This window comes from Colletotrichum gloeosporioides, assembly GCF_011800055.1.
Source record: "Colletotrichum gloeosporioides strain Lc1 chromosome Unknown consensus_1, whole genome shotgun sequence".
Lineage (NCBI taxonomy): Eukaryota > Fungi > Ascomycota > Sordariomycetes > Glomerellales > Glomerellaceae > Colletotrichum > Colletotrichum gloeosporioides.
In genome coordinates this window covers 503,258-526,116 of record NW_025544646.1, presented here as the reverse complement: position 1 = coordinate 526,116, position 22,859 = coordinate 503,258, and the positions used below count along the sequence as shown (strand labels likewise).

General features: G+C 56.6%; 4 protein-coding genes across 4 annotated transcripts; 1 reads left to right on the top strand and 3 right to left on the bottom strand.

Annotated features, from left to right (window-relative positions):
- Positions 1-1,177: 1,177 nt before the first annotated feature.
- Positions 1,178-2,934, bottom strand: GCG54_00009926 (uncharacterized protein; the record flags this gene model as incomplete). Its single annotated transcript, XM_045409863.1, has 3 exons — positions 1,178-2,563; positions 2,645-2,766; positions 2,841-2,934. Coding segments are annotated over 3 exons (1,602 nt in total), but the record flags the coding sequence as incomplete, so codon positions are not given.
- A 6,616-nt stretch (positions 2,935-9,550) lies between these two features.
- GCG54_00009925 (Cystathionine gamma-lyase) lies at positions 9,551-10,807 on the top strand (the record flags this gene model as incomplete). The annotated part of the gene is made up of 1 exon (XM_045409862.1): positions 9,551-10,807. The coding sequence occupies one exon, from the start codon at positions 9,551-9,553 to the stop codon at positions 10,805-10,807; it is 1,257 nt and encodes a 418-aa protein (XP_045271399.1).
- A 427-nt stretch (positions 10,808-11,234) lies between these two features.
- GCG54_00009924 (uncharacterized protein) lies at positions 11,235-12,975 on the bottom strand (the record flags this gene model as incomplete). The annotated part of the gene is made up of 2 exons (XM_045409861.1): positions 11,235-12,661; positions 12,711-12,975. The coding sequence occupies 2 exons, from the start codon at positions 12,973-12,975 to the stop codon at positions 11,235-11,237; spliced, it is 1,692 nt and encodes a 563-aa protein (XP_045271398.1).
- A 715-nt stretch (positions 12,976-13,690) lies between these two features.
- Positions 13,691-15,035, bottom strand: GCG54_00009923 (Arsenical-resistance protein Acr3; the record flags this gene model as incomplete). Its single annotated transcript, XM_045409860.1, has 4 exons — positions 13,691-14,326; positions 14,378-14,485; positions 14,537-14,679; positions 14,738-15,035. The coding sequence occupies 4 exons, from the start codon at positions 15,033-15,035 to the stop codon at positions 13,691-13,693; spliced, it is 1,185 nt and encodes a 394-aa protein (XP_045271397.1).
- Between the last annotated feature and the right edge of the window lie 7,824 nt (positions 15,036-22,859).

Below are 22,859 nucleotides of genomic sequence, written 5' to 3'. Positions count from 1 at the left end.
GGTTTTACACGTGGATAGGCATCACGCACGAACTGATTAACCAAAGGGGACGCACTTCTATCTTTATCCTGCAAGGCGCAGGGATACACACCTACATACTTCTGTCGTCGAACCTCGGCATCGATTGCACACAGCAACGGAGATCGGCCAGATACGCGGCGATGTAAGTCTAACACCAGATGACAACTCGCAAGGAGGAAGAAAGGGGACCCGCCTGGCAAGGCCATGACGTACAGCCAAAAAAGATGACTTGCATGACAAGGCAAGGCCGTTCGGCCGTCCGCGCGAAACGGCCAAGTTGGGCCGCCGCAGCACCGCGGTGTTCAATCACATGGTTGCATGAATTTACACTTCCCCAATCCATCCACGCCTCGGCATTCACGCCCTCGGAAACACCGCCGCGTAGACCGTGATGATATGTGATGGAGGGCGAATGGGAAATCACGCTAATGCCGTCCGAACAGGACGTTGCCGCAAGATTGATGGTGGTGGTCCCCCGAGAAGCAGCTGTCAATTCTGCAGCTGAGTGAAGCCCAGATGGCATGTGTGGCTAACGCTCTTCCCGCACATGGCTGGCATCTCGCGAGTCTGTTCGCCTATTGATTCCAAGCCAGGGGAACCCCTCGTTCAGTGCTTACATAGCATATGCTCAACCTGGTTTTCCCACCATCTGCAAAGGCCAATGATGTCATCTCAATTTCATATTTATTTTGTAAAAAGAAGACAAGCAGTGTCGTAAGGTGAGAAATGCTATGTGTGCTCTGTATGAGCTGTTCCAGGCTGTAGAACCCCGCTATCAGCCTTTGTGTATACCATATTCCATGTTGAACACCATAAAAGATTTCCTCAGCCGTAAGACATAAATGCTAAATCCGTGAAATCCCATCCCGAGTAACCCCTATATGTGATGATGTATCCGCCTCAGATATTCTCCTGGCGGCCTGTGATCCGCAAGAAAACAAAAAGATGAACCCGATAAAAATCAACCTTTCCAATGCTCCACGCTCATTCTTCTGACCACTCCCGTATTCCCCCAAACCCCGGAACTCCCACACCGCTCGTATGTGCCGTTTAGATCAGCCGATCTAAAGATGTTTCCAATCTTGAAATTTACACATGTTGATAATGGTTTTGTTTGTGCATACATTCGTGGTCGCGTCATAGCCAGCTGTTTCGCTTACACTGCATGCGTGGAGACAGGCACCGGCATCTGCGGTTGCGCCTTTGCAAACACGCCCGTCAGGATTTCAATGTGGTTGACGAATGACTCGGCCGTCATGTTGTGTCCCTTCTCGGCCTTGCTTTCCTCGGTCACCCAGTCTGAGCCCCAGACTTCCGGTGGGATAATGGAGTGCTTGTAGAGGGCGATTCGTACGGGCCACTCGAGGTGCGCCCACCACGGGCTTGTAGCCTCGAACTGCGAGACTATGCCCATGACTTCCCTGCGGGAAACGCCCTCCAGCCACCAGACTGCGGACTCGTAACCCTTGAGGAGCGCGAAGAAACATGCCAGAATAGTCAGAGCGCGCGGCCGACGTTCCTCCAGGAGTTCGATGAAGCGCTTCGATACTGTGGCGGGGAACGCGAGGGCAGCACCGCGGTGCGGTAACTTGTGAGCCCAGTTGAGGACGGCTACGGCGTGTTGGTAGGACTGTCTTGTGGACATGGCCATGATGGCGTCCTCGCCTTGCAGCTCGCCCTCCAGATTGTCCAGCAATTTGCCAAAGAACGAGGTTGGCGAGGTCGCGTCGAGGTCGAGCTGGAGGACGGGCTGAGAGTCGATGATGGGGATGACAATACCGCTGTTGCGGATCCAGGGCCATGAAGTCGCTACTACGGTCTTGACACCCTGGAATGCGTGGAACCATGAGAGGGGTAAGGAGTAGGCGCTGGAGGGGTCGTTCGGGTCGGCTTCGTCCCGGATAAAGATTCGCGTGGCGGTCGACGAGAAGGCAATCAGAGCCGCGGTGAGGAAAAGCGACTCGGCATTGGCCTCCGTGATGCCGTTCTGCAAACATGAACAATAGGCGGCCAGCGCCGAGGCCATGTATGAGTGCGACGCTCTCACAAGAGCCTTGTCGTCCGGGTTGAAGGAGCGCAGATGCAGGGCAGCAACGGCCAGCATGGCATCGGCGAGGTAGCTCGCACCGCCAAAGGCAAGCCTTGGCACGGTGTTTTGCCAGATGTCGTGGGTGGCGGGGGTGTTGACCACAAGGGTTCGGGAGGTCATGGAGGTGAATTGGTGCATCAATCGCAGTTCCAGGAGGCGGTTATTGGGTGTCGTGGTAGCGGACATGGTTGCATTGGCGGGGGTCGTGTAGAGCGGCGTGCATGATGCTGTGGGAGGCGAGCCTCCTGAGACGGAGGGCGTCTTTGCCCGGTGCGATGCTCCTGCGGAAGGGGAGGGCGCGATCGAGGAGGCTCTGTCGATGGGGGATTGTGAGGCGGCGGTGTTGGAGGGGGTCAAGGCGGTGAGGAGGTCGTCAAACATATCGGGGTTCTCGAAGTCGCATGGAACGCCGTGCTTCACGCAATTGCCGCATCTTGGGTGGACTTCATCGCACTATCACGGGTCGAGGTTAGATTGTGCTCATTGCGACTGACGGCAGAGACGCGGGGCGGACAGGCAGGGGGTGGGAGCTACCTTGATCTTGCGCGACTTGCACCGTTTGCAGCCGGCTCTCGACTTCTTGTGAGATCTCCTGGGAGGCATATTGAGAGGGCGGAAGGGTGTGTATGTGTTGACGTGTGAAGAGGAAATCAATTCTCAGGTCGTGATGTCGGGAGGTCCACTCTATAAAGCGAGGTGAAGGTGGGTTGGGCTTTCACGTGTCGTCAACGAGGCGGCGGTGTTGACGTCGAGGTGGTGGTGGTGGTGGACTCGCGGGGGCTAGGCGGTGACAGGGCGAGGTGCATGACAGACAGAGGTTCAGGGCTTTTTAAGGAGGCGGGAGCTAGTAGTAGATGGGGCGAACCTGGAGTTTTTAAAGGGCCAGCATACGCGAGAAGGCATGAAGCGAGAAGGAAGTGGGAAGAGAGAGGAAAGGAAAAAAGAAGCGGAGTGTGGTGTGTGTGCGTGACGGATTCGAGGTTTCGGGGGCAGGAGGAAAAAGATTGGACAAGGTGTAGGTGTAGGTGTAGGTGGTGGTGGTGGAGATGGCGATTCGGGGCCAAGGTGAGAGGACCCGGAATGGACGGGGTTCTGGGGGTGGTTTGGGTCCGGTCTGCGTGGTCCGCCCGGGTTGTCTCTTTGGGGGTCCTTGACGGCGGATATCTGTACCAGGCCGTTGTCTGTCTCTCCTCTCTCCAACTTCCAAGGACAGGGGGTACCGTTAAGGCAAGGTGGGTGCGGGAGGGTATCCGCACCGCCTGCGTTGGTGATGATGGCTGTGCAGACGTGTAAGATGGATGGACGTTGATTGTCCGTTTGTAATTTTGAGATGTTTACTGGCTGCCCAGGTGGGGGGAACAGCTGGCGAAATGAGACGGGACAGCTCCGCGATCGCCCGCAACGAGCAGCAGCAGCAGCAGCAATGCAATGCGCACGCTGAAAAAGAAAGAGGTGTGCGAGATTGGGTGTCCAAGTTGGCGTCGCGGACGGTGTCAAATCCACCTCAAGTTTTCCTGGACTGAAGGAGGAGCAGGGGGTGGCAGCGGTAGAAGAAGGAAAGAAAAGAAGGATGTTTGGTTGTCTTTTTTTCTTTTCCTTTTTTCCCCCCTTGCTCAGAAGGAGTTGAAAGTACTCCTCCGTACCTCCACTGCTGAGGGAGGAACTTGGTAGCGCTAGAGTAAGTTACCCGCATAGGGCAGAAAGGGGGACGGGCCACCCAGCGCGCCCCATTGACATTGGCTGCAGCGGCCGTGGGCGGTGTCACTGCCCGCCCGTCAATTCGGGGCCCCGCAATGGGAATTTCATTGGAACTTTGCTGAAGCAGAATCCACGTCCTCGACACCTCGACAATCGACCTCGACGACAAGCAAACCACCACCGGACACATATTACCAGATGGCTACCTATCTCTCCCTCGCGCCAGCAGTCCAATCCCGCTTGCCGGTCAGTTCAGCTGTCCAAGGGACAATGCGTCCCGTCAGTGTCATGCTCAGCCACACCACGGCCCACGCCGATCCACCACCACCCACGATTCGCGGAGCCGGCAGGCGACGAAAAGTGGACGCGCCGTCGCGGAATCGACGGACACCATGCGTCCCATCCTCCAGGGTTGTCTGCAGGCATTGTGTGGCACCTGCAGACAACACATCCCTTCTGGTACTCTGTACCGATTAACAAGTAAGTCCTTCTATGTCCTGTCTGCTTGCCTGTCCTTGTACAGACGTAGTTGACGAAAACACGAAGTGTATAGAGACATCCAACATCTCCCAATCACCACACCAATTGCCCGACGTCTTTCACGAAGCTGTCCGGGATAGGCACGGGAAGAAACTGTCATCAAAAGTCTGAACAAGTAAACAGTCGCCCAGCTTCACTTGACATGTGCGTTCGCGCATAACATCAATCCCGTCTGCCACGGGTCTCGTGCCGTCGCCGCCGCTGCCCGGTACGTCAACCCCCAGAATAAGGTACGAGTTACGGCGTACGAACCCGACACTTACGCCGTATTGTGCCAGCTTCACCCCCGTCCCGACCATGACTGCAACTTGCAGCAAGTGCACTGTCAGCACCCGGGCGCAGGAAAAACAAACGTCCATGCTCATGGGCCCAGGGCCTATGCAACGCCAAACTGCCCGGTCGGATCTGCGTCGGTGGCAGGGGTACCAGTACCTTGGCTTTTGAGTCTTCATGATAGCCTCGTCCACGGAGCATCAACCTCAATCCTGCCTGTCTGCCCCCACTGCATCCATGGAGCTTCTGCGCAATCACCGACAAACAGCACAACGAACAAACACGACGGGGCTCGTTTCCCGTGCTGCCGTGATGTGCAAGGAAATTCGCCAGAGACAGAAGCTTCACTGCCCCAGGGTCCCCGCCTTTACGTTTCGCTCCAGGACGAGGGCCGGACGTCTTGCCAGACAGGCGTGGCCGAGAACATGACAGATTGGTCGAGACATCACCATTCACAAAACATGCTTCACTCTCGGAGCGCGGGCGGGTGGACGGGCGGAACGGAGTTGAACGGAGGGGACGTGGGTTGCGCTGCCAAACTCTGGGTTGCCTGTCGTTCTCGCCCCCGACTCCAATCATCTACCCAGCATGGGTGTCGATGGCCCCCCCTGCTCTTGCAGCGAGACTACCGTGCACTCCCTTCAGCCCTGTCGTGGCCATCCCCCCACCAGCTTCTCTCCAGCCACTTGGTCTCTACGGTCGCCCGATACTTCCAAAACTTCTCACGTCGGCACCGTTGCCGGAAAGTCTGAAGTCGATGACATGAGTCGGGAAGGGGGATGACGAGCCTTGAACGGTCCGGGCGCCTGCAGCCATGCAGAGATGTGTGTGCAACCATGTTGCACAGCAGGCAAGGGCCTCAAGTCGGACGAACGAGACTCATGAGCCCGACTCCGAGCGTCCTGCTGCCCGAGACGCGCCGAACCCCGACCGGTAGGTAACACTTCGTCGCGCCCGCGGGGCAGAAGCCTCGATATCATGGCTGATGATGATATGTGGCGCGGCTCGCCTACCTGTTATTCACATCGGCAGATGGGTGATTGACACGCGAGTTCCATACCCGGTTGATGCACCGCCTTGGGTTGGCTCTGGAAAGTGGCGGCGGCTGTGGGCCATCGATGCTGCGCTGTTCTTCCGTGTCGTGCGTGTAAAACGTGTCGTTGATTATCTCCAACCTGTATGATCTGCGATCTGCTAGTGCCGACCCGGGGATGCCATCCATGGTCCAATGATGGTCGCCATGGACGAATCAGCGAGCTGGAATTACAGGCTGGAGGTAGTGCGCGCAGGAACATGGAGTTTGCAATTGGGTCGGAGGGCAGGCCATCCGAGTGGTGTGACGGGACGGGGGAGGGGAGGGGCTGACGTAGATCTGGGAGGCTTGGGGGCTGCGTCGATGAGCCGCAGCCCGCAGCACATGCAAATTGAAACATACTGGGGAGGAAGGCGATTCAAGGTTGCTCCAGGGTTTGGCCCGAAGTTGGTCTGTGAGAGGGCAGGCGGGCTTGTGATACATTGGCGTCCAGCTGTGCAACCAGCAGCAAGTTCTTTCTAGAAGGCCTTTATTTTTGCCATCGCAGCTGCGTGTGGTCCGGGTAGTTGGGTGTTGCTGTCGTTGTTGGTATTGCCGCCCACAGACGTTTGCATGTTTGGGAACACCCTGGAGAAACGGGCAGCATACCCGGTCTGTCTCCCGACTCGAGGTTTTGGAAACGTTGACAAACGCCGGACAAGAAATGATGCCATGATGGATGGGCGGAGCCTCCCCCCTTCTCCCCGAATGTCGCCATGGATGGCATAATTCATCGGGCACGGAATTTCAGCCCGACAACCTGACAACAACAACAACCCGCCAACTCTTGACGGTGGGGAGGGTCAATGCCGTCGAAAATGGCAATGCAACGCGGGCTGGTTGGAGGAGAAGAAGTAAGTAAGGCTTGCCTGGAGCCTCATCGCATCAAGCCTGTGACACGTCCCTCGTGGCTTTTGCCGTCAGTTTTGCCTCAGATTCGGACTTTGCTCATGGGCAGCCGTTCGTTATTTCAGCCGCAAAGTCCGATGGGCAAAACGCACCGAGAGCAAGGGCACAGAAACGTGCTTCATCAATGTGGTGGACGGGTCACTCCGTGTGCCATCGTCCGTCTCGGCCGACTGGCTCTTGAAAGTATGCTGCTCGCCGTGACAATCTCGATGGCGGGGCCGGGGCGCACAACGAAGCAGAGAAAAGCACGAGGTAGTGCCTGTCAACGGCTTCATACCTGACTCACTGCGCGAGCATCGTTGGTGACTTTGGTGACATGCCGGGATGTCCAAGCCATGGCGGGCAGTAGTTTTGATGCCAAAAACAGAAGCAGTGCCCAAAGGGGAATAGGCGTCGTCCGTCCACTGTCTGTCTATTCTGCTGGAGTGGCTCTGACGGAATGCTTCGCCTTACATAAGGGTTAGACGGCCGTCCTTGCGCAGTCTGAGCGGAGGGGACAATTAAGACGAAGGAAGCTGTGAGGGGACGTTATATCGAGGGCGACGGACCCAGACCCCGTCGCATCTCTCTCACTCTGGGCTGCGGCCGATGTGCGAGAGCCCCGGACAAGCCAGGCGACGGAGCTGCCCTCCCACCAGTTCCACCATATGCATGGCCGCTCATCTCAGAGGAAACAACCTTAAGGGAGATCACACCTTAATGTGACCTCTCCGCCGTTGCCGCAGGGCCTCGCCGGGAGGGACAAGGTGCACTCCTTGTGCTGTGCTGTTGTTCACCACGGCTGGGCGGGCAGAAATCCCAGCGCGAAAGACCTGCCCAGTTAGGAAAGCAAGCAGTGTGTCGTGCCGACGGGATTCAGCTTGCGTTGACATCGCAATATTTGATTAATACTCAATTATATGATTATTGCAACTTTTGCCCGTTTGCACGTGTCAAAAACAGCAAACTCCGTCTCGAGGCAGTGTCAACTCCGTGACAGGATGGATCCAACGGCATGGGCAAGCTTGAAAATCTTCCTGGTGCCAGTATTTGTCACTTTTTGATTCTTTTCTATCTCCCTGGCCACGAGGATTGAGAGAACAGAACAGCCTGTCAATAATAAGAGGAGGTTCAAGTCAGCCGCCAGGCGCATGCGACACTTGTTGTGTTTGAAGGGCCGGACAGAGTTGACGGTCAAGACACGAAAAAGCTTGGAGCAGTGTCAAGCGACATCAGGCGGAATGCCTTTTTGGTGTGGCAGTCGACCAGAACGGCCGTCAGGAAACTGAAATGCTGCGAGCCCGGGAGGTGGGAGGGCGCGCCGCGGGGCAGACATGACATGGCATGGGTCCAGGTCGGAGTGAAAGCCCAGGGGAATGATGTAAGCGAAGAGCGCTGAGAGCTATTAGTCATTACAACCCGGAAGGCCGAAGCTGGCCGTTGAGGCCCCACTTTCCCGCATGGTCTCTTCGGCTGCCGTTCTCCGTCCGGGTCAGATGAACTCCATATTTGCGGTGGTGTTGGTCAAGACTGGAGTAAAAGAATGGGCAATCGCCGACTGAAGAGAGAATAGAGTGAACAGACATGTTCAGGTACTATTTAAGTCGACCAGATGATCAATCGAGAAGCTGTCTTGAGCAGCTAGACGCGCTTCGTTGTTTCTGCCCTCCATCTCTTTTCTCAACCGCCGTAACTTATCGAACCATCTTTGTCAACTGGGCATCTAGTCTAAGCTTCTTCCAGACATGCGCCGTCGGCTTTAACCTCGCAAAATTCCATCAGCAGCACATGGCAAAATTGGATATGTCAGCATGCGGAACCAAGACCCCGAGGTCCCTTGCTGATTGCCGTCTCTCCGTGCTTGCAGCTCTTAGCAGCTGCCAATCGCAGCGATAGCAGCAGACACGACCCAGTCAGATAATGCGCAAGATAATGTACTATTACCTGCCCATCAAGGCGAGGCAGGGCGCAAACTCTACATTGTGCATCATCTGGATTTGTGATGACGGAAGCCGGTCGAAACTCACCGGTTTTTAATCGTCAATCCTCAACACACTGCTCTTTCAGCTTCACACACAGTCAGCTCTCAGCTCAGCTCATCGCATCTGGAATGAGGCGGTGTGTCACAGATCGAAGGCGTCATCAGTGACCATTGATATAAAAAGTGATTTCTCCACGTCTTCTAGGCTGGCTCCCGATCAACCGATCTACCGCACATGCAGCCCAGCTAACAAGCCTACCATCCCCCCGTAATCTTCCCTTCCAACCTGCCTACAAGAGTCCAGTGCCTTGCATAGCTCCGGATTGCGCCATCGCTCCTCGCGAACCCTCTGACCGACAGTGGACAACCTTGCCGCACTCAACCGTCGCATCCCGCCGTCGTCGACGAACGTACGCAGCGAGCGAAGTTCGACCCGGCCGGCGCCCATTTCCCACAAACCACCAAGCCCGGTCGCCAATTGACCTCCCCAAACCGGCCCATTGACTCACACAAACCCAAGACCGGCCTCTTTGGTCAGCAGGCGAGAGCGATTGCGTGATCGATTCCTCCGCGAGCTTGGGGCACCCCCGACACAAAGCACCGTCGCCCTTTTTTTTTTTTTCAGTCGCCGACTGAGCGGTACCTATCCATAGGGGCGGGGCCAATTTCCACCCTGTCGTTCGAGAACGAGACGACCAGCTCTTTTCCATAACATACAAGAAATTCAACAAGACCCCGCGGCTTACGAGACTCGGCTACCCTCGATCTGGATCGCACAAAAAGGGCCGAGATCAATTTCTTCTGGTTGTCGTGAATCTCTTCTTGCTCTTCTCCTCCCTCGACGACGACGGAGAAAAAGACCTTCCAGATTCAACATCCTCTCTCTCTACCTCTCGCCCCACCATCTTGGACCCCTCCAAGACCCCTTCAACAGCCCCTCCATCGTCATAATAAAAAAATAACGACAAACGCTCCTCCGACCGCAATCATGACCGTCCCCGCCGAGCACCCCATCGAGACCCCTCCGCGGGCGCCTTCGCCCGTCCACAACTTCGGCACCCTCGCCGTCCACGCCGGGTCGCCGCATGACCCCGTCACCGGCGCCGTCATCGAGCCCATCTCCCTCTCCACGACCTTCGCGCAGACGAGCGTGGGCAAGCCCGTCGGCGTCTACGAGTACTCGCGCTCCAGCAACCCCAACCGCGACAACTTCGAGCAGGCCGTCGCCGCCCTCGAGCACGCAAAGTACGCCCTCGCCTTCTCGTCCGGCTCTGCGACCACCGCCGTCGTCCTCCAGTCCCTCGCCGCCGGCTCCCACGTCATCTCCGTCTCGGACGTCTACGGCGGCACCCACCGCTACTTCACCCAGGTCGCAAAGGCCCACGGCGTCAAGGTCACCTTCACCCCGGAGATTGAGGTCGACATCTCGGCGCACATCACGCCGCAGACCAAGCTCGTCTGGATCGAGTCGCCCTCCAACCCGACCCTGCGCCTCGTCGACGTCCGCGCCGTCGTCACCCAGGCCCACCAGCACGGCATCCAGGTCGTCGTCGACAACACCTTCCTCTCCCCCTACGTCCAGAACCCCCTCGACCTCGGCGCCGACATTGTCGTCCACTCCGTCACAAAGTACATCAACGGCCATTCCGACGTCGTCATGGGCGTCGCCGCCTTCAACTCCGACACCCTCAAGCAGCGCCTCGGCTTCCTCCAGAACGCAATCGGCGCCGTCCCCTCCGCCTTCGACTGCTGGCTCGCCCACCGCGGCCTCAAGACCCTGCACCTGCGCGCCCGCGAGGCGACCACCAACGCCACCGCCGTCGCGACCGCCCTCGAGGCCTCCCCCAACGTCATCGCCGTCAACTACCCGGGCCTCGACTCCCACCCCCACCGCGCCATCGCAAAGAAGCAGCACCGCGACGGCATGGGCGGCGGCATGCTCTCCTTCCGCATCAAGGGCGGCCACGCCGCCGCCGAGCGCTTCTGCCAGCTGACCAAGATCTTCACCCTCGCCGAGTCGCTCGGCGGCGTCGAGTCACTCGTCGAGGTCCCCAGCAGCATGACCCACGCCGGCATCCCCAAGGACCAGCGCGAGGCCGTCGGCGTCTTCGACGACCTCGTGCGCATCAGCTGCGGCGTCGAGGACGCCCAGGACCTGCGCCGCGACGTCCTCCAGGCCCTCGACCAGGCCGTCAAGGAGCAGAACGGCGGCACCAACGGATCGAACGGCGTTAACGGACACTAGAGGGAAGGCGTGGACTCATCTTGACATAGCGAGCGAACCGTCAGGACACCGCTGCTGACGTTTGTATTGGGTGGCTACATGCATTCATCTTTTTATTTTTTTTTCATTTTTCGAATCTAGTCGCTTTCCTGCATGAGGATGCGGGTGCCATCGGCATCCTGTGACTCAATAAAGGGCAAGAAAAGGGGGCATAAGGCATTATGAGCAATTGAATTTCTAGAACAGGAGTATGGGTATTGTGAATATCCTAGCAAAAACTCCAAACGAGACCCATGATATCCAGGCCAACGCTGCCAATAAAAACATTTTGCGCCTTCTAGACCTTTCTCCGTGTAACTTCGTGCTTTGATCGTTCCTCTGAGTGTGTAATTGATTATAGGAGCTTTAACTGCCGGCAGACTCATAAGCTTCGCCATGAAGTCAACTCTTACTCCTCTGCAAAGTTGAGGTTAAGGAGGTTCTCAGCAAGTCCTCCGCCGCCTCCCGCTCCGGCACCGCCGTTGCCCCCATCGCCGGGCCCGTCACCCCCACCACCACCATCGGCTCCTTCTCCTTGGTTCAAGTGCTCATTGCGCTGCCTCTGGATCTCGTTCATGCCCTGGCACGCGGTCTCGGCAATGTAGTGAAGCTCCTCGAGCGTCCCGCTGTTGCAGTTGGGAAACACGCCGTCAATGCTGCGCTGCCAGCCGCTGGTGACGTTGCGCACGGCGGTCTGGTACGCGTTGACGTCGTACTCGGTCACCCTCAAGGCGCGCGCGCGGGGCCGCGTCTGCTTCAGGAGGTAGTCGTTTGAGCTGAGGGAGGGAAGGTACGAGATTGTCGAGCCGTCCATGGCCGGCGGCTGGGCGTAGCCCAGAGCTACCTCCACGAAGCGCTGCGCAATGGAGCGGCCCAGTCCACAGGGGTCGATAAAGTCAAAATCAGGCGACGAAGGGGCGGGAGACGGGGGCAAGTCGTCGCGGGTGTAGAGGTCGTAGCCGAGGAAGGAGGCGCGGCAGGTTTGGAGTTTCGGGCAGGACTCGCGAATGGTCATCGCCATCCAGTCGTCGTCGAGACCTGGGCGCTGATTCGGCAGGCCTATCCAGAGAATCTGCTTGGAGTCCTCGTTCAGATTCTGGCCTTGCTCGGCTTTGAGGTAGACCTCGTTCAGATAGAGCTCGCGAAGCGTGCAGCCGAAGTTGCGAGCAGCACAGCGGAGGACTTCGGGGGTGACTTCGACGCGCTTGAGCTCAAGGGCCGTTAGGCAGGGGAGTATGACTTGTGGCGGCGGGAGGGCGCGGGCGCGCCATTCGTCGAGGGTCATGTTCCATGCTTTCGTCTGCTTCAAGCCGCGCGGGGGGCGATCGTCGTCGGTGCCAGCGAGGCAGAGGGTTTGGAGGACGTCAGCATTTCGGATGAGGTCCCAGAGACATGTGGAGAAGAAGGCTACCCGCGGGGGGTCGACTTCGTGGCGGCGGAAGGAGATGACGAGGTGCTCGAGCTCGAGGATGGCGCGCATAATGGCGAGGACGTCGGAGGGGTTCGTCCAGAGGTCGACGACGGCTTGGTCTGATACGTTCTCGAGGACAAGCGTCTTTAGGGCAACGGAGTCTTCGGGTCGACGGGAGAAGGCGGAGAAGGTGTTGGCGAGTATCATTGTCGCGGCATTGCAGCGGTGGCCGACGAGCTGGAAGGGAAGGTTAAGGCGGAGGGAGTTGACGAATTGGCAGTTGAAGAGGATCGTGTCGACAGTATTGCGGTAGTCGATAGTTGTGAACGAGGACGGCGACATGCAGTACTCGCGCTGGAGGGTTTGAACGAAGGGTTTCATGGAAGGTATGCGATCGAAGATTGTCGATAGGAACTCGACCTCCACTGGCGAGGGTCAGCATTGGCACGCGTGATGTGACGGGAAATGCCTTACGCTCATCGCGAAGGACCATCAGGTCTATATACATGGACTTGCAGTGGTATCCGATCGTCTGGAGGGCATCGATATCGGGCTGGCGGCGGCGACTCGTCTTGCTCAGTCGGCTGAACTCGAGAGCGATTGTCTTGCACGCGTAGGGCTTGAGGTAGCGGTCGAATGCCCTGCACACTAGTCGCAGATCACACACGAAGTTTCGGGGGCCGAGGGCGATACATTGTTGAATGATGAGGTCGATGAGCTCGCGTGGAAGCGACTCCATGGCGGGATCGCGAGGGGAGCTCCGGCGCGGAGCTGCTTCGAACGATAAGAGCGTTCGGGGCGTGGGTGTCGGTGAGGAAATCGAGAAAGTGCACGAGTTTGTAGAAGGCCGATTGCTGGCGATTGTGCCCTTGTCGTTGTGGTGAGTAAATGTTTTCGAGTATGCGTGAGGTAGGCCTCAAGATAGTAGGTCGTAGAGGTTCGCAGGTCGTTGAGTGACGATGGTTACAAACGGCGGTCGGAGTCGGGACGGAGCCCTGTCTGGGGCAATTGGACTGTCCGATAGGGAGCTTGGGCTTCTGTGTCACCTCAGCTTGGTGCAACGTGCGCTAAGGCCCGGCAGGGGTTCACTCGTTGGAGGTCCCCGCATCTCGCTTCAGGGTCCTGGACAGCTCAGGGACAGGGTCCGCGCTCGCGGAACTGTTCTGGCATCAACACGCACTTCTCTACGGCGAAGTGATATCTACCGTTGGATGCAACGAAAGCTCTTTTTCGGTTCCTACTGACACGTCGTCTGTTGGATCGACTTCTAGTAACAACTCCACACTACTAAACGTTGATTAAGGTTACACCAGACAACTCATACGCTGGTTTGTACACCATCCAAGCCCGTCGGCCCCGTCTCACCCGCGAACCTTGCTAGCTGCAGCACGCTCTTGGACCCATGACACCGGCATGTGGATTGCGTGCATCCCACTGCATCGTCCAAGTCTGACCTAGTCCTCCCAGCCGTGCCGTCTGGCGAACCACTTGACGAAGTATACCAGGGCCAGGAGCACCGGCACTTCGATCAGAGGGCCGACGGTCGTGGCCAGCGCCTCGTCCGAGTCTGGGCCGTACGCAGCCACCGCAATGGCGATGGCCAGCTCAAAGTTGTTGCTGGCTGCCGTGAATGCCTGCGTACAAGCAAGTCCGTAACGGAAGCCTAGCTTGCGGGCGGCCAGGAGAGTGGCGGAAAAGATGACGGAGAAGTAGACAACCAGCGGGGCTGCCACGCGGACGACGGACACGATTTGGTGGACAACCTGTGAGCCTTGAGAGGCAAACAGGACGATGATTGTGTAAAGGAGACCGATGAGGGACCACGGGGCCAGGAAGGGAATGATCTTGGTGGTATACGTCTTGAGGCCGACGGTGTACAGAAGCACGAGGCGGGTAACTATTGCGGCGCCGAGAGGGATCCCGAGAAACACGCCCACGGCAGATGCGACTGTAGAGTATGAAACCGACGAGATGCTGTTATCCCGGCCGATGACGCGTATGAAGAGAAGGGCAACGGGCGCGAACAGGACGATTTGCAGAAACGAGTTGACAGCTACCAGAATGGCACAGTAGTTGCCGTCGCCTCTGGCCTAAATATATGTAAGTACACGACAAGAATATGTGCGGATGTTGCTACGAACCAAACTTGTCCAAATCAATACCATGGCTATGCATCTTGCTATGCCGACGAGAATAAGACCGTTTCGCAGGCCCTCTTTGTCTGGCAGGAATGCCCATGACAAGGCAAGCTGACCAGGGGTCAGCATAACTGTACGAGTGGAATCTGATGTAACGCCTACCATGAAAAAGGGCGCAATGATCCAGTTGATGACGACACTAAAACCGAGCTGAATCCAGATTTCTCTCGTGCGAAATATCTCGTGGAGCTTTTCGTACTGCACTTTGCACAGGATTGGGTACATCATTACCAGAAGACCAACCGCTAGACTTTGTCAGAGGCTTGATTATCTTGCAGGATAATCTTTCATGTATAGACTCACCTATGGGAACGGAAACGCCGACAAACTTGCCCTGCTGCAAGGCTGGTCCGGCATTCGGGACGAAGTTTCCCAGAAGGATGCCGATCAACATGGCGAGAAAGATCCAGACTGCCAGGAAGCGATCGAGAACACCGAGAGACTTGAAAGTAGACGTATCCTCTGTTGTTGCACTCCGTGCGAGATCCGGCTGCTGCTCAACATCACGAGTTGCACCGGTACCATGTGTCTTCTCGGGAGGGTGTTGCTGGTTCCGGGCCAAGTCGGACTTGGACGTTGCGTTTGTTGACAGGGCGGACATCTTTGAGTGTATAGTCAAATCATTAACATTAAGAATCTAAGATAACAGATTTTGTGATCAAAAAACAAACTGCTGGGCATTTGAAGGAGTTGCAAAGAGTTGAAGGCCGCTTTGAGGTGGGCATCGGGAAGAAAACCGGAGGGTTGCCGTGTATTGGCCAATCAGAGGCAAGTAGTGACATTTCATTCAAAACTTGTCACCGCCCAACCATTAGTTGCCCTTACGCTTTGCGGTACCTAGTCCGTAGAGTAGCTTGCGGTGGCAACTTTTACATACACCAAAGTGATGGGATATTTCAGACGACGTCTTTGAGTTTCTTGCCCGATCATCACTCAAACATGAATCTCAGCCTCACCTGATGTGTGTGTCACCAATACCTGCGGGAAACTCTGTCTGGTAGCGCTTGTTTGCTGCCGGCTGCGGATTTGCCGCACTAACAGTTCTCTGAGATGGTTTGCTTTTCGTAGCCTCATACAATTACCATTCTTCACATCCGGGTTTAGTTGCTGTACTGGCGAATATAGTCTTGCAGGGACAAAGTCTGCCGCGCGCACACATATCGCTACGATTAAGAGCCTCGTATGTCAAATTGGACTACGCCCTACAGCTCCCGCCTCATTCATGCGTTGCCCCCAGCGGGTTCCTTGAAAGCTGGGGAAGGGAAGCTGAAGGCAGCGGTCCAATGTCGAGGGTGAAACTGCGAGGACCCCTTAATCAAGATATATAAACAGGTCGCGTGCAGGGGCCTCCTTTTCGCATCGAACGCGACAAAAGCGGGAGAACCATTCCCACGACATGTGTTCCTCGGGTATTGAAGGGGGTGTCCCTGGAGCTGCGAGCTGTTTGGATTGGGCCAAACGAGGTGGCTCAGCGAATACTACGCCTCACGACTCACGTTGTGGGCGACACCCTCTATCCAAAGTGAGATCTTCTAGAGGCTGAGCACGTTTGGGAGTCAGTTGCCATGCACGCGCTGTGATCGTCATATAGCAACCGTTCAGAATATATATATATATATATTTATTCTTCCCCAACTCGCAAGTTGCCCTGCCCGCCCTGCCTGTGTCCCCTCCCGATCAGATTCGGCATCGGCGACGGCAGGAGCGGAGCGTGGGAGACCCTTGTCCCAGCGGAGGCCCACACTGGCCGCACAGCGCGTGTCTTGAAGGTGAGGGTTTATCGGGCCGAGACACCTCCCGAACAATGGACTGCGGCGTGCGTAGTGCCCTCTCTCGCTCTGCGGCGCCCCACTTCTGCATACCTCCTCTGCCTCAAAAAAAAAACTCTGCCGCAACGCCCATTCCAACCAAACCCTTCCACCTTCACATCCCATCATTCATCACCAACCTTTCCCCCTCCTCCCCGTCTAGGAAGCTGGTGCTGCGACAGCAATACACTTCAAACACTCGCGCGTCGTCGTTCAACCATGTTGACGCGGCGCCCGGTGTGGACCTCTCCTCCTTCTGCGGCGTTTGCCCGTCATCCTCATATCAGCGCAAAACCCCGATAGGACGAGAGGACGCGTTATCTGCCCTGCACCAAATGATGATGCGCAATGTCGATTACCCCCTCTCCAGTGTCGCAGCAGCAGCACAAGACCTCAGCACATCCATATCAGCCGGCCGGCCGCCCTGCCTTGGAAACAAGCGCAGCGAATCCAAAACATTCGGGGTTCATTCGTCGTGCCGTTCCATGGCCTGCGTTGGCGTCGTTTCGGATTTGGTTTTCCCTTGGGAGACGGAACTTCTGGTCGCCTTCTAGCTGGGTCGCGAGTGCGACAGAACAGCAGCAGTTGGCGTGATGATTGATCCTGTTGGACACGCAAACACCGCCGATCCTATCTGGGGTTGGCCAGGCAGGCAATTGAATTTGTTGGTGCTCACTAACCAAACACTCAAAACAACAGCATCTTGTGACATCATGTTGTCCGCCTCATTTGCGGGTGATGACAACAAACCACGGCATATGTGTGTACAGCAATGGGCTTCTCTCTGTGCCATTCTTGCTGAAGGAATTTTTTAACGTGCCAAGATCAAATTCTGCCATTCTATTACCAAACACCTATGTCGCTTTTCGTCTCGATAGCTCTGGTGCATGAAGAACGGGCAACATCTCTACTATGACGCCATATTATGTTGATGTAGTGTGTGTTCTGATTTGTCTAACAACGTTCCTGTTGCCGTCGTCGTTCGTTCCCGTTGCACTAAATCCGGGGCATTTCCCCATGGCAACCATGCCACGGGAATTGTGTCGAACCCGTTCGGGTGAAGGAGATGGGAGGCTCAAATGAGAGGCGTGAGGTATTCGGCTCCACAACAATGTGCCATTGCCCAGGTCCCCCGTTTTTTCTTTCTCAACTGCCCGGAGTGTCCGGCTCACCGCCCAACACACGAGACGTCGCTGGAATTGCGGCCGACCGGTGTGGGCAAGGGGGGTTCCATTGGAGGGACACAGCGCTCTCTCCGCGTATCGGCCGATGGCCTGCTGCTGCTGCTGCTCGGCTGCCTGAGCGCCGCGCCCACTGTACGAATAGCCAACCGCAAGATCAGAGATTTCAGCTGACAATGTTCGCTCAATGATCTGATGTCAAGCGCACGCTGGTGCAGGTGGGGAGGGACTTCAGGCCAGGGGTTGACGAGAGCCCACGTTCAGGCCTCAGGAGACGACGCTGGAAGCACTTCGCTAAAACCGCGCTTGGCTCTTTCGCGATTTCATCTTGCGCCGTGATGACAGATCTGGGCAGACACGCCGTACGAAGGCACCAGTAACCACGGGTGCCGCCCGAACACCGGGCACCTCCAATTTTTGGTTTTTGCCCGGTAAGATTATTGGGCGCGAAGGAGGCACATCGTTGGACGCCACATTGCTGACTCCACGAACCTGTGCTCACGGACGCTCTTCATTTCCTCGAAAAACCCAACCTTTCCTCTTCGCTTCAGAGAGTTTGTTCTTTCTTTTTCTGTGAGGCTTCTTCTTTCACTCTCGCCGACTTGCTTTGCTCTCCGCCATCGCCTTGACCCTTTTGCGACAGGTCCGCCAGTTCGACCAGACGGTGCGGAGACTATCATCGTGGACAACACGTTGAGCCCGGCACCTTGCACCTCCACAGGCTTCTCTTCCAGGACGTCCCAGGGATATCGGAGGCCTTGGCTTGAGGACTGCGGAAAGCTGGCAGCAACAGGGCCCTGGCAAGCCCGCCGCCGCCCATGATGGCATAAGCCGCGTCGGGGGTCACCAGCCGTACCGGGTGGGGGAGGGTTATTGAACGAGCCAGTGTTCCCACTCCCGGACAGGGGGGTCGAGTGATGGCAATGTCGAGGATTGCGATGTGCGATTTTTGACAGCTGACGGGCCACCGCAGCAGCAGGGCTGGTTCAATGCCACCTACCTCTCCTCTGGAGTCCCAAGCCGCTGGGTGCTGTCCACTGGGGGCGTTTGGGCGTTCAGGCGTCGTTGCACCGCCGTGAAGGAGAGGCTTCAGGCAAGGCTTTTCTCTGGTGGCCTGCCTCTGCGGGCTTCGGACATTGTACAAGACAGAGCCGACTCACCGTCTCTACAGCCAGTATTGACCGAGACACCTCATTCTGCCTCAGCCATTGTGTTATGTGTTTGCCGGGCTGGAACAAGGTTTAACACAGCAACAAAGTTGTCGTCGCCGATCGTCCTCCCTCCCGTGCATTCCAACGGCGTCGACGGTTCGAAATAAGCCTTGCCCTGTCGAGCTGAAAGAAAGAGAGGCACGAGCAACAACGAACGCAGGAGTAGCAGCAGCATGCAGGCAGGAAGAATCTGCTGGCCCTTGCGTACCGGTTGTCGCGCCCGGGACTAGTTGCAGCCTGGCAGGCCAAACAGTTCCCGAGTTGGGGAGATGTGGCGTTTTTACGGCAAGCCAGGAGCGGGAACGGGGCGGCGTTGGTGTGAAGCCGATTAATACCGGTTTTTTTTTTTGGTGCTCCTCTCTTCTTCTCCCTGCTAACAGCGCGTGTTTGCTGATTAGTGACCTCTGCGAATATAATTGCGCAGAAAAAGGGGATAGACGGAGGCGGGAGATTCGTCCAGCCCGGGACGGACATATGACCGGTCTAGTCGTGGATGATGAGGAGCCACCACCCGACCTCAACTTGTCTCATTATCGCGCTTGGTGGTGCAGTGCAGCGCACATCAGTCATCCATCGCGCATCAGCGCGACCCGGTATCGTACAGATTGCAGCTGCAGATACGGCGGCAGATGCAGCAGCGGCGCGCTCAGGCGCTGCGGCGGCCGAAGTGTAGTACCAAGACTGTGTAGCATGCAGCATGCAGCACGCTGGCCGCAGGGCGCCCCCCACGCATTTCGCACCAGATGGTTCAACATTGTCAACGCGAACGACACGGAAACAGAAGACGGCAGGAAGAAAGGGAGCCAGCAGCCCCTCACTTCGCCGAGTCGTCGCCGCGCCTTCGATCTTCACGAGTCACGATGCGCTGCCGCGGCGTCTGCGTTGGCCGTGGAAATAGATTGTAATGTTGGCCCCCGCTGGGCTCCCGCTGGGCCTTGTTCGTGCTGGGCGGCCATGGGCATGGCATGCCACGGTACCCTGCCGAATGCCGATGAAGCGAAGGCGGGTCGGGCGGTTCGAAAAGGGTTGTTCTTGGTTTGATCTCCCCAGGCATTCTGCCTTGCTGCGTTTACCGCTTTCCGTTTTGTGCCTTTGGGCGGGAGAGAAGCAACACTGGAAGGAAGGTGAGCCAGGGACAGGCCGGACGGAGAAATCGCCCGAACTTTTTTGACTTTCTGGCAAGATTGTTGGCGCGTGGGAGAGCCTGCCTCTTTTGTGTGTGTGTGTGAGGTGAGGGATGAGGGAGAGAGGGGACGGGGCGATGCGAGGCGGAGGACGGATGAGCGTGCGTTTGCAGATGTCAGCTCGAGGGCGTTAATGCGAGCAGGAGGAGATGTCGTCCGTTGGCTTGTATCTTTTTCGGAACGGTGTTCTGTGCGCCCAGGGGCTTTTTTTCTGGTCGATTGTGTTGGACAACAGCTTGTTTCCAAGCTTTTCTCAGGCTAGGAGAGATTCGCGACGCCTCGAGACGCTAGCAGATGCGCCAGCGCAAGAACGCACCACACCCCCTTCATCGTTCATGATCGGCGAGACAACGCTCGCCCCGACGGTTTAGTCTTAGCCAGGGGGTGGGTGGTGGACGGTGTCTGGAGGAGGAGGTGCTGTGTGCCTGGAGGAGGGGAAAAGAAGAAGCGGTTGAAGACACCCTAAGCCTGCCGCTGGACGGGTAGATCCCCTCCTCTCAGTCTCCCCTCCCCTCCCCGTGGACAAGGACCAAGGAGGAAGGTTTGACTGACGTGTATTGGACGAGTATGAGGAAAGAGGTGGTCGGAGGGCCAGCACACAGCATGCCTAGCGCGCGTCCGCGCCCAGTCTCAGGTCCCTCGATGCGGTCGTCGCGGGAAAGAAGGGACTTGTGAAGCGCGTAGGAAATAAGGTGAGATATTAGAGCGCAGAAGGGGAGGAGATTTAGGGTCTTTGACTCGAGGAACCGAGCCCCCCTTCTTCCCGTGGTTGGTTGCCAACAAGTCTATTATTTGGAAGGCATCTGGAATGTGCACTGACTGGCATTTTGGTGTTGGGGGCAGAGGGGTCTTTGATCAGTAGGTAGGCCGCTTTTCTTGCAGAAGATACGGATGCCGCAAGGACAATGAATGAAGGGCGTGCTGCAGGCATCTTTTTGGTGTCCCTCGCATTCGACAGGGCTGGCTGCCATGGCAAAGTTCCCAGGTCCAAGGTCCAAGGCAGGTTTTCTGTTCCTTGGCCGGCAGAAAGGAGAGAGGCGGACCCTCCTTCGTATTAATCCCCGCCGGCTGGGCGATCAACGTGCAGTCCCCTCCCATCTGCAGCTGCTACACCGAAAGAGGGACAGGCAATGCGAATGCTAGCTTCGATGCGGCATTGGGCGGGCTGCTATTTTATCGTCCATCCTTTTTTTTTTTTTTTTTTTTTTTTNTTTTTTTTTTTTTTTTTTTTTTTTTTTGGTCCATTAGTTTACCGTGTTGACAAGCGAGAGAGAGGGGGGAGAAAAAGATGGGAGGTTGGGGGTCGCTCGAGATGTAAGTGATATGATAAGTTGTAGTACAGTACATCAAGGCGATGATGAGATTGCTTCTTTGCCCCGACTGGACTGGTGTTGCAGCGCCGCGGCGTCCGTTCCTCGACATCAAACAGGCTGGTGGTATTGTTTGAGCGTCCGACTCCGTGCTCCGTATGGCACCGTCACAATCCCATGCTGCCACATCGTGGACTATCCGCGTCTGGCAAAAGATCCAGGTAGGCATCAGAAGGAAAACTGCGTCTGTGTGTCGCTGCTCATTACTCTTATTTCGTTGCCGCCGCCCAGTCGTCTGGTTCGGTTCTTGGTGGCATCGCTAGCACGCGACCTAAGAGACCGCCGTTATTCCGCACGTAATCCATTAATGAAGTGGTGGTGCATGGATGGATGGACGGATGGACGAACGAACGGTGAGCGAGGTGAGGTGAGATGCAAGTACATTGGCTACCGAAAGTCGCTACGGGGCCTTAGTGAATGCAATATTACTGGGTGATTTTCGACTCAGTCAATCGAGACTGACGTATCTTGTATTATGTGCGGGCTCCTGATTTCTATTATTACAGTCATCCACCGTGGGCGCCCCGTCCGTCTGCCTCCGCTCCCCTCCCCGTACCCGACTCCTGGTCTTCCGATTGTTCGATCTGCCTCTTTGCCAGCCTTCCATTGGCCTTCTGTCGCTCGCTTTATTTTTCTGTCTTTTCGTCTGAAATCCTTCAGGCCTCTTTTTCGCCCCCTTGTCAATCTTTGGAGTGCCTACGGTAGCAGCCAGGCTGCCAGGAAATCAAGAGAAGGGAAAGAAAAGTGTTTGCTCAGCACCAGCACCAGCACCATCAGCACATCACCCCTCTTTCTCTCTAACTTCCGTTGCCTACCCGTCCATCTGCCGCCCGGTGTGCTGAGACATCCTCGATCGAGTCTCACACCTCACCATTCTTCTACAACAAGCTTCTGTCTCGCCTGGCGACCGGAGGCGTTTAATTTGCATCATCTGCCGTCCTGTCGCAATACAGCGCGCGTTCCTCAGCACCTACCTTACAACGCAAGGTACCTACGGCACACGGAGTCCCCAGCAGCAGGTACCTGAGAAGAAAAAAAGGTGGAGGCCATCATAATATCCCAGCTCCGCTATTTTATCGCTCTTTGAAACGTTCCAGCTCCAGTCTTGGACCAGGGAACCCTCTCCGTCCCGTCCTCACAGCTGCACCTCGACCACCTCTGCGTCTTTCTGTCTCTCGCTCGACGCACCATCCCCGACACCTCAGTCCACAGCTTGTCTGCCCGCTGAGGAGAAGACCCAGCCGACACTCGGGATACCCAGGACAGCCCAGACAGCACTGACTGGCCGAGTTGCTGGTCGCCGCGACAGTCGTTCGTTAACGTCGTTCGTTCGTTCTTGCTATTCATATCCGCAGCCCACCACCACCACAGGAGTACAGAGTACAGGCCATCGACTTGTCTGCCTCTGCCTGCCAGCTTGCCTTGCCTTACCTAACCTTTCTCTGTGTATCCGTTCCTACCTACCTTCCGAACGGATACCTTGTTGTTGCTTGTCCGTCTCTCTCTCTCTCTCTCCCGTCTGCCGGTAGTGTACACAGATACCGACAACACCGCACCCCGGGCACAGCATTCCCAAGTACCTACCTTACCCTGCGGATACCTTACCATTCGTAGGTTTGCGGCGGCTCTTGGTTCCCTTAACTGTGTACACCCCCAGCTTTTTTCCATGGT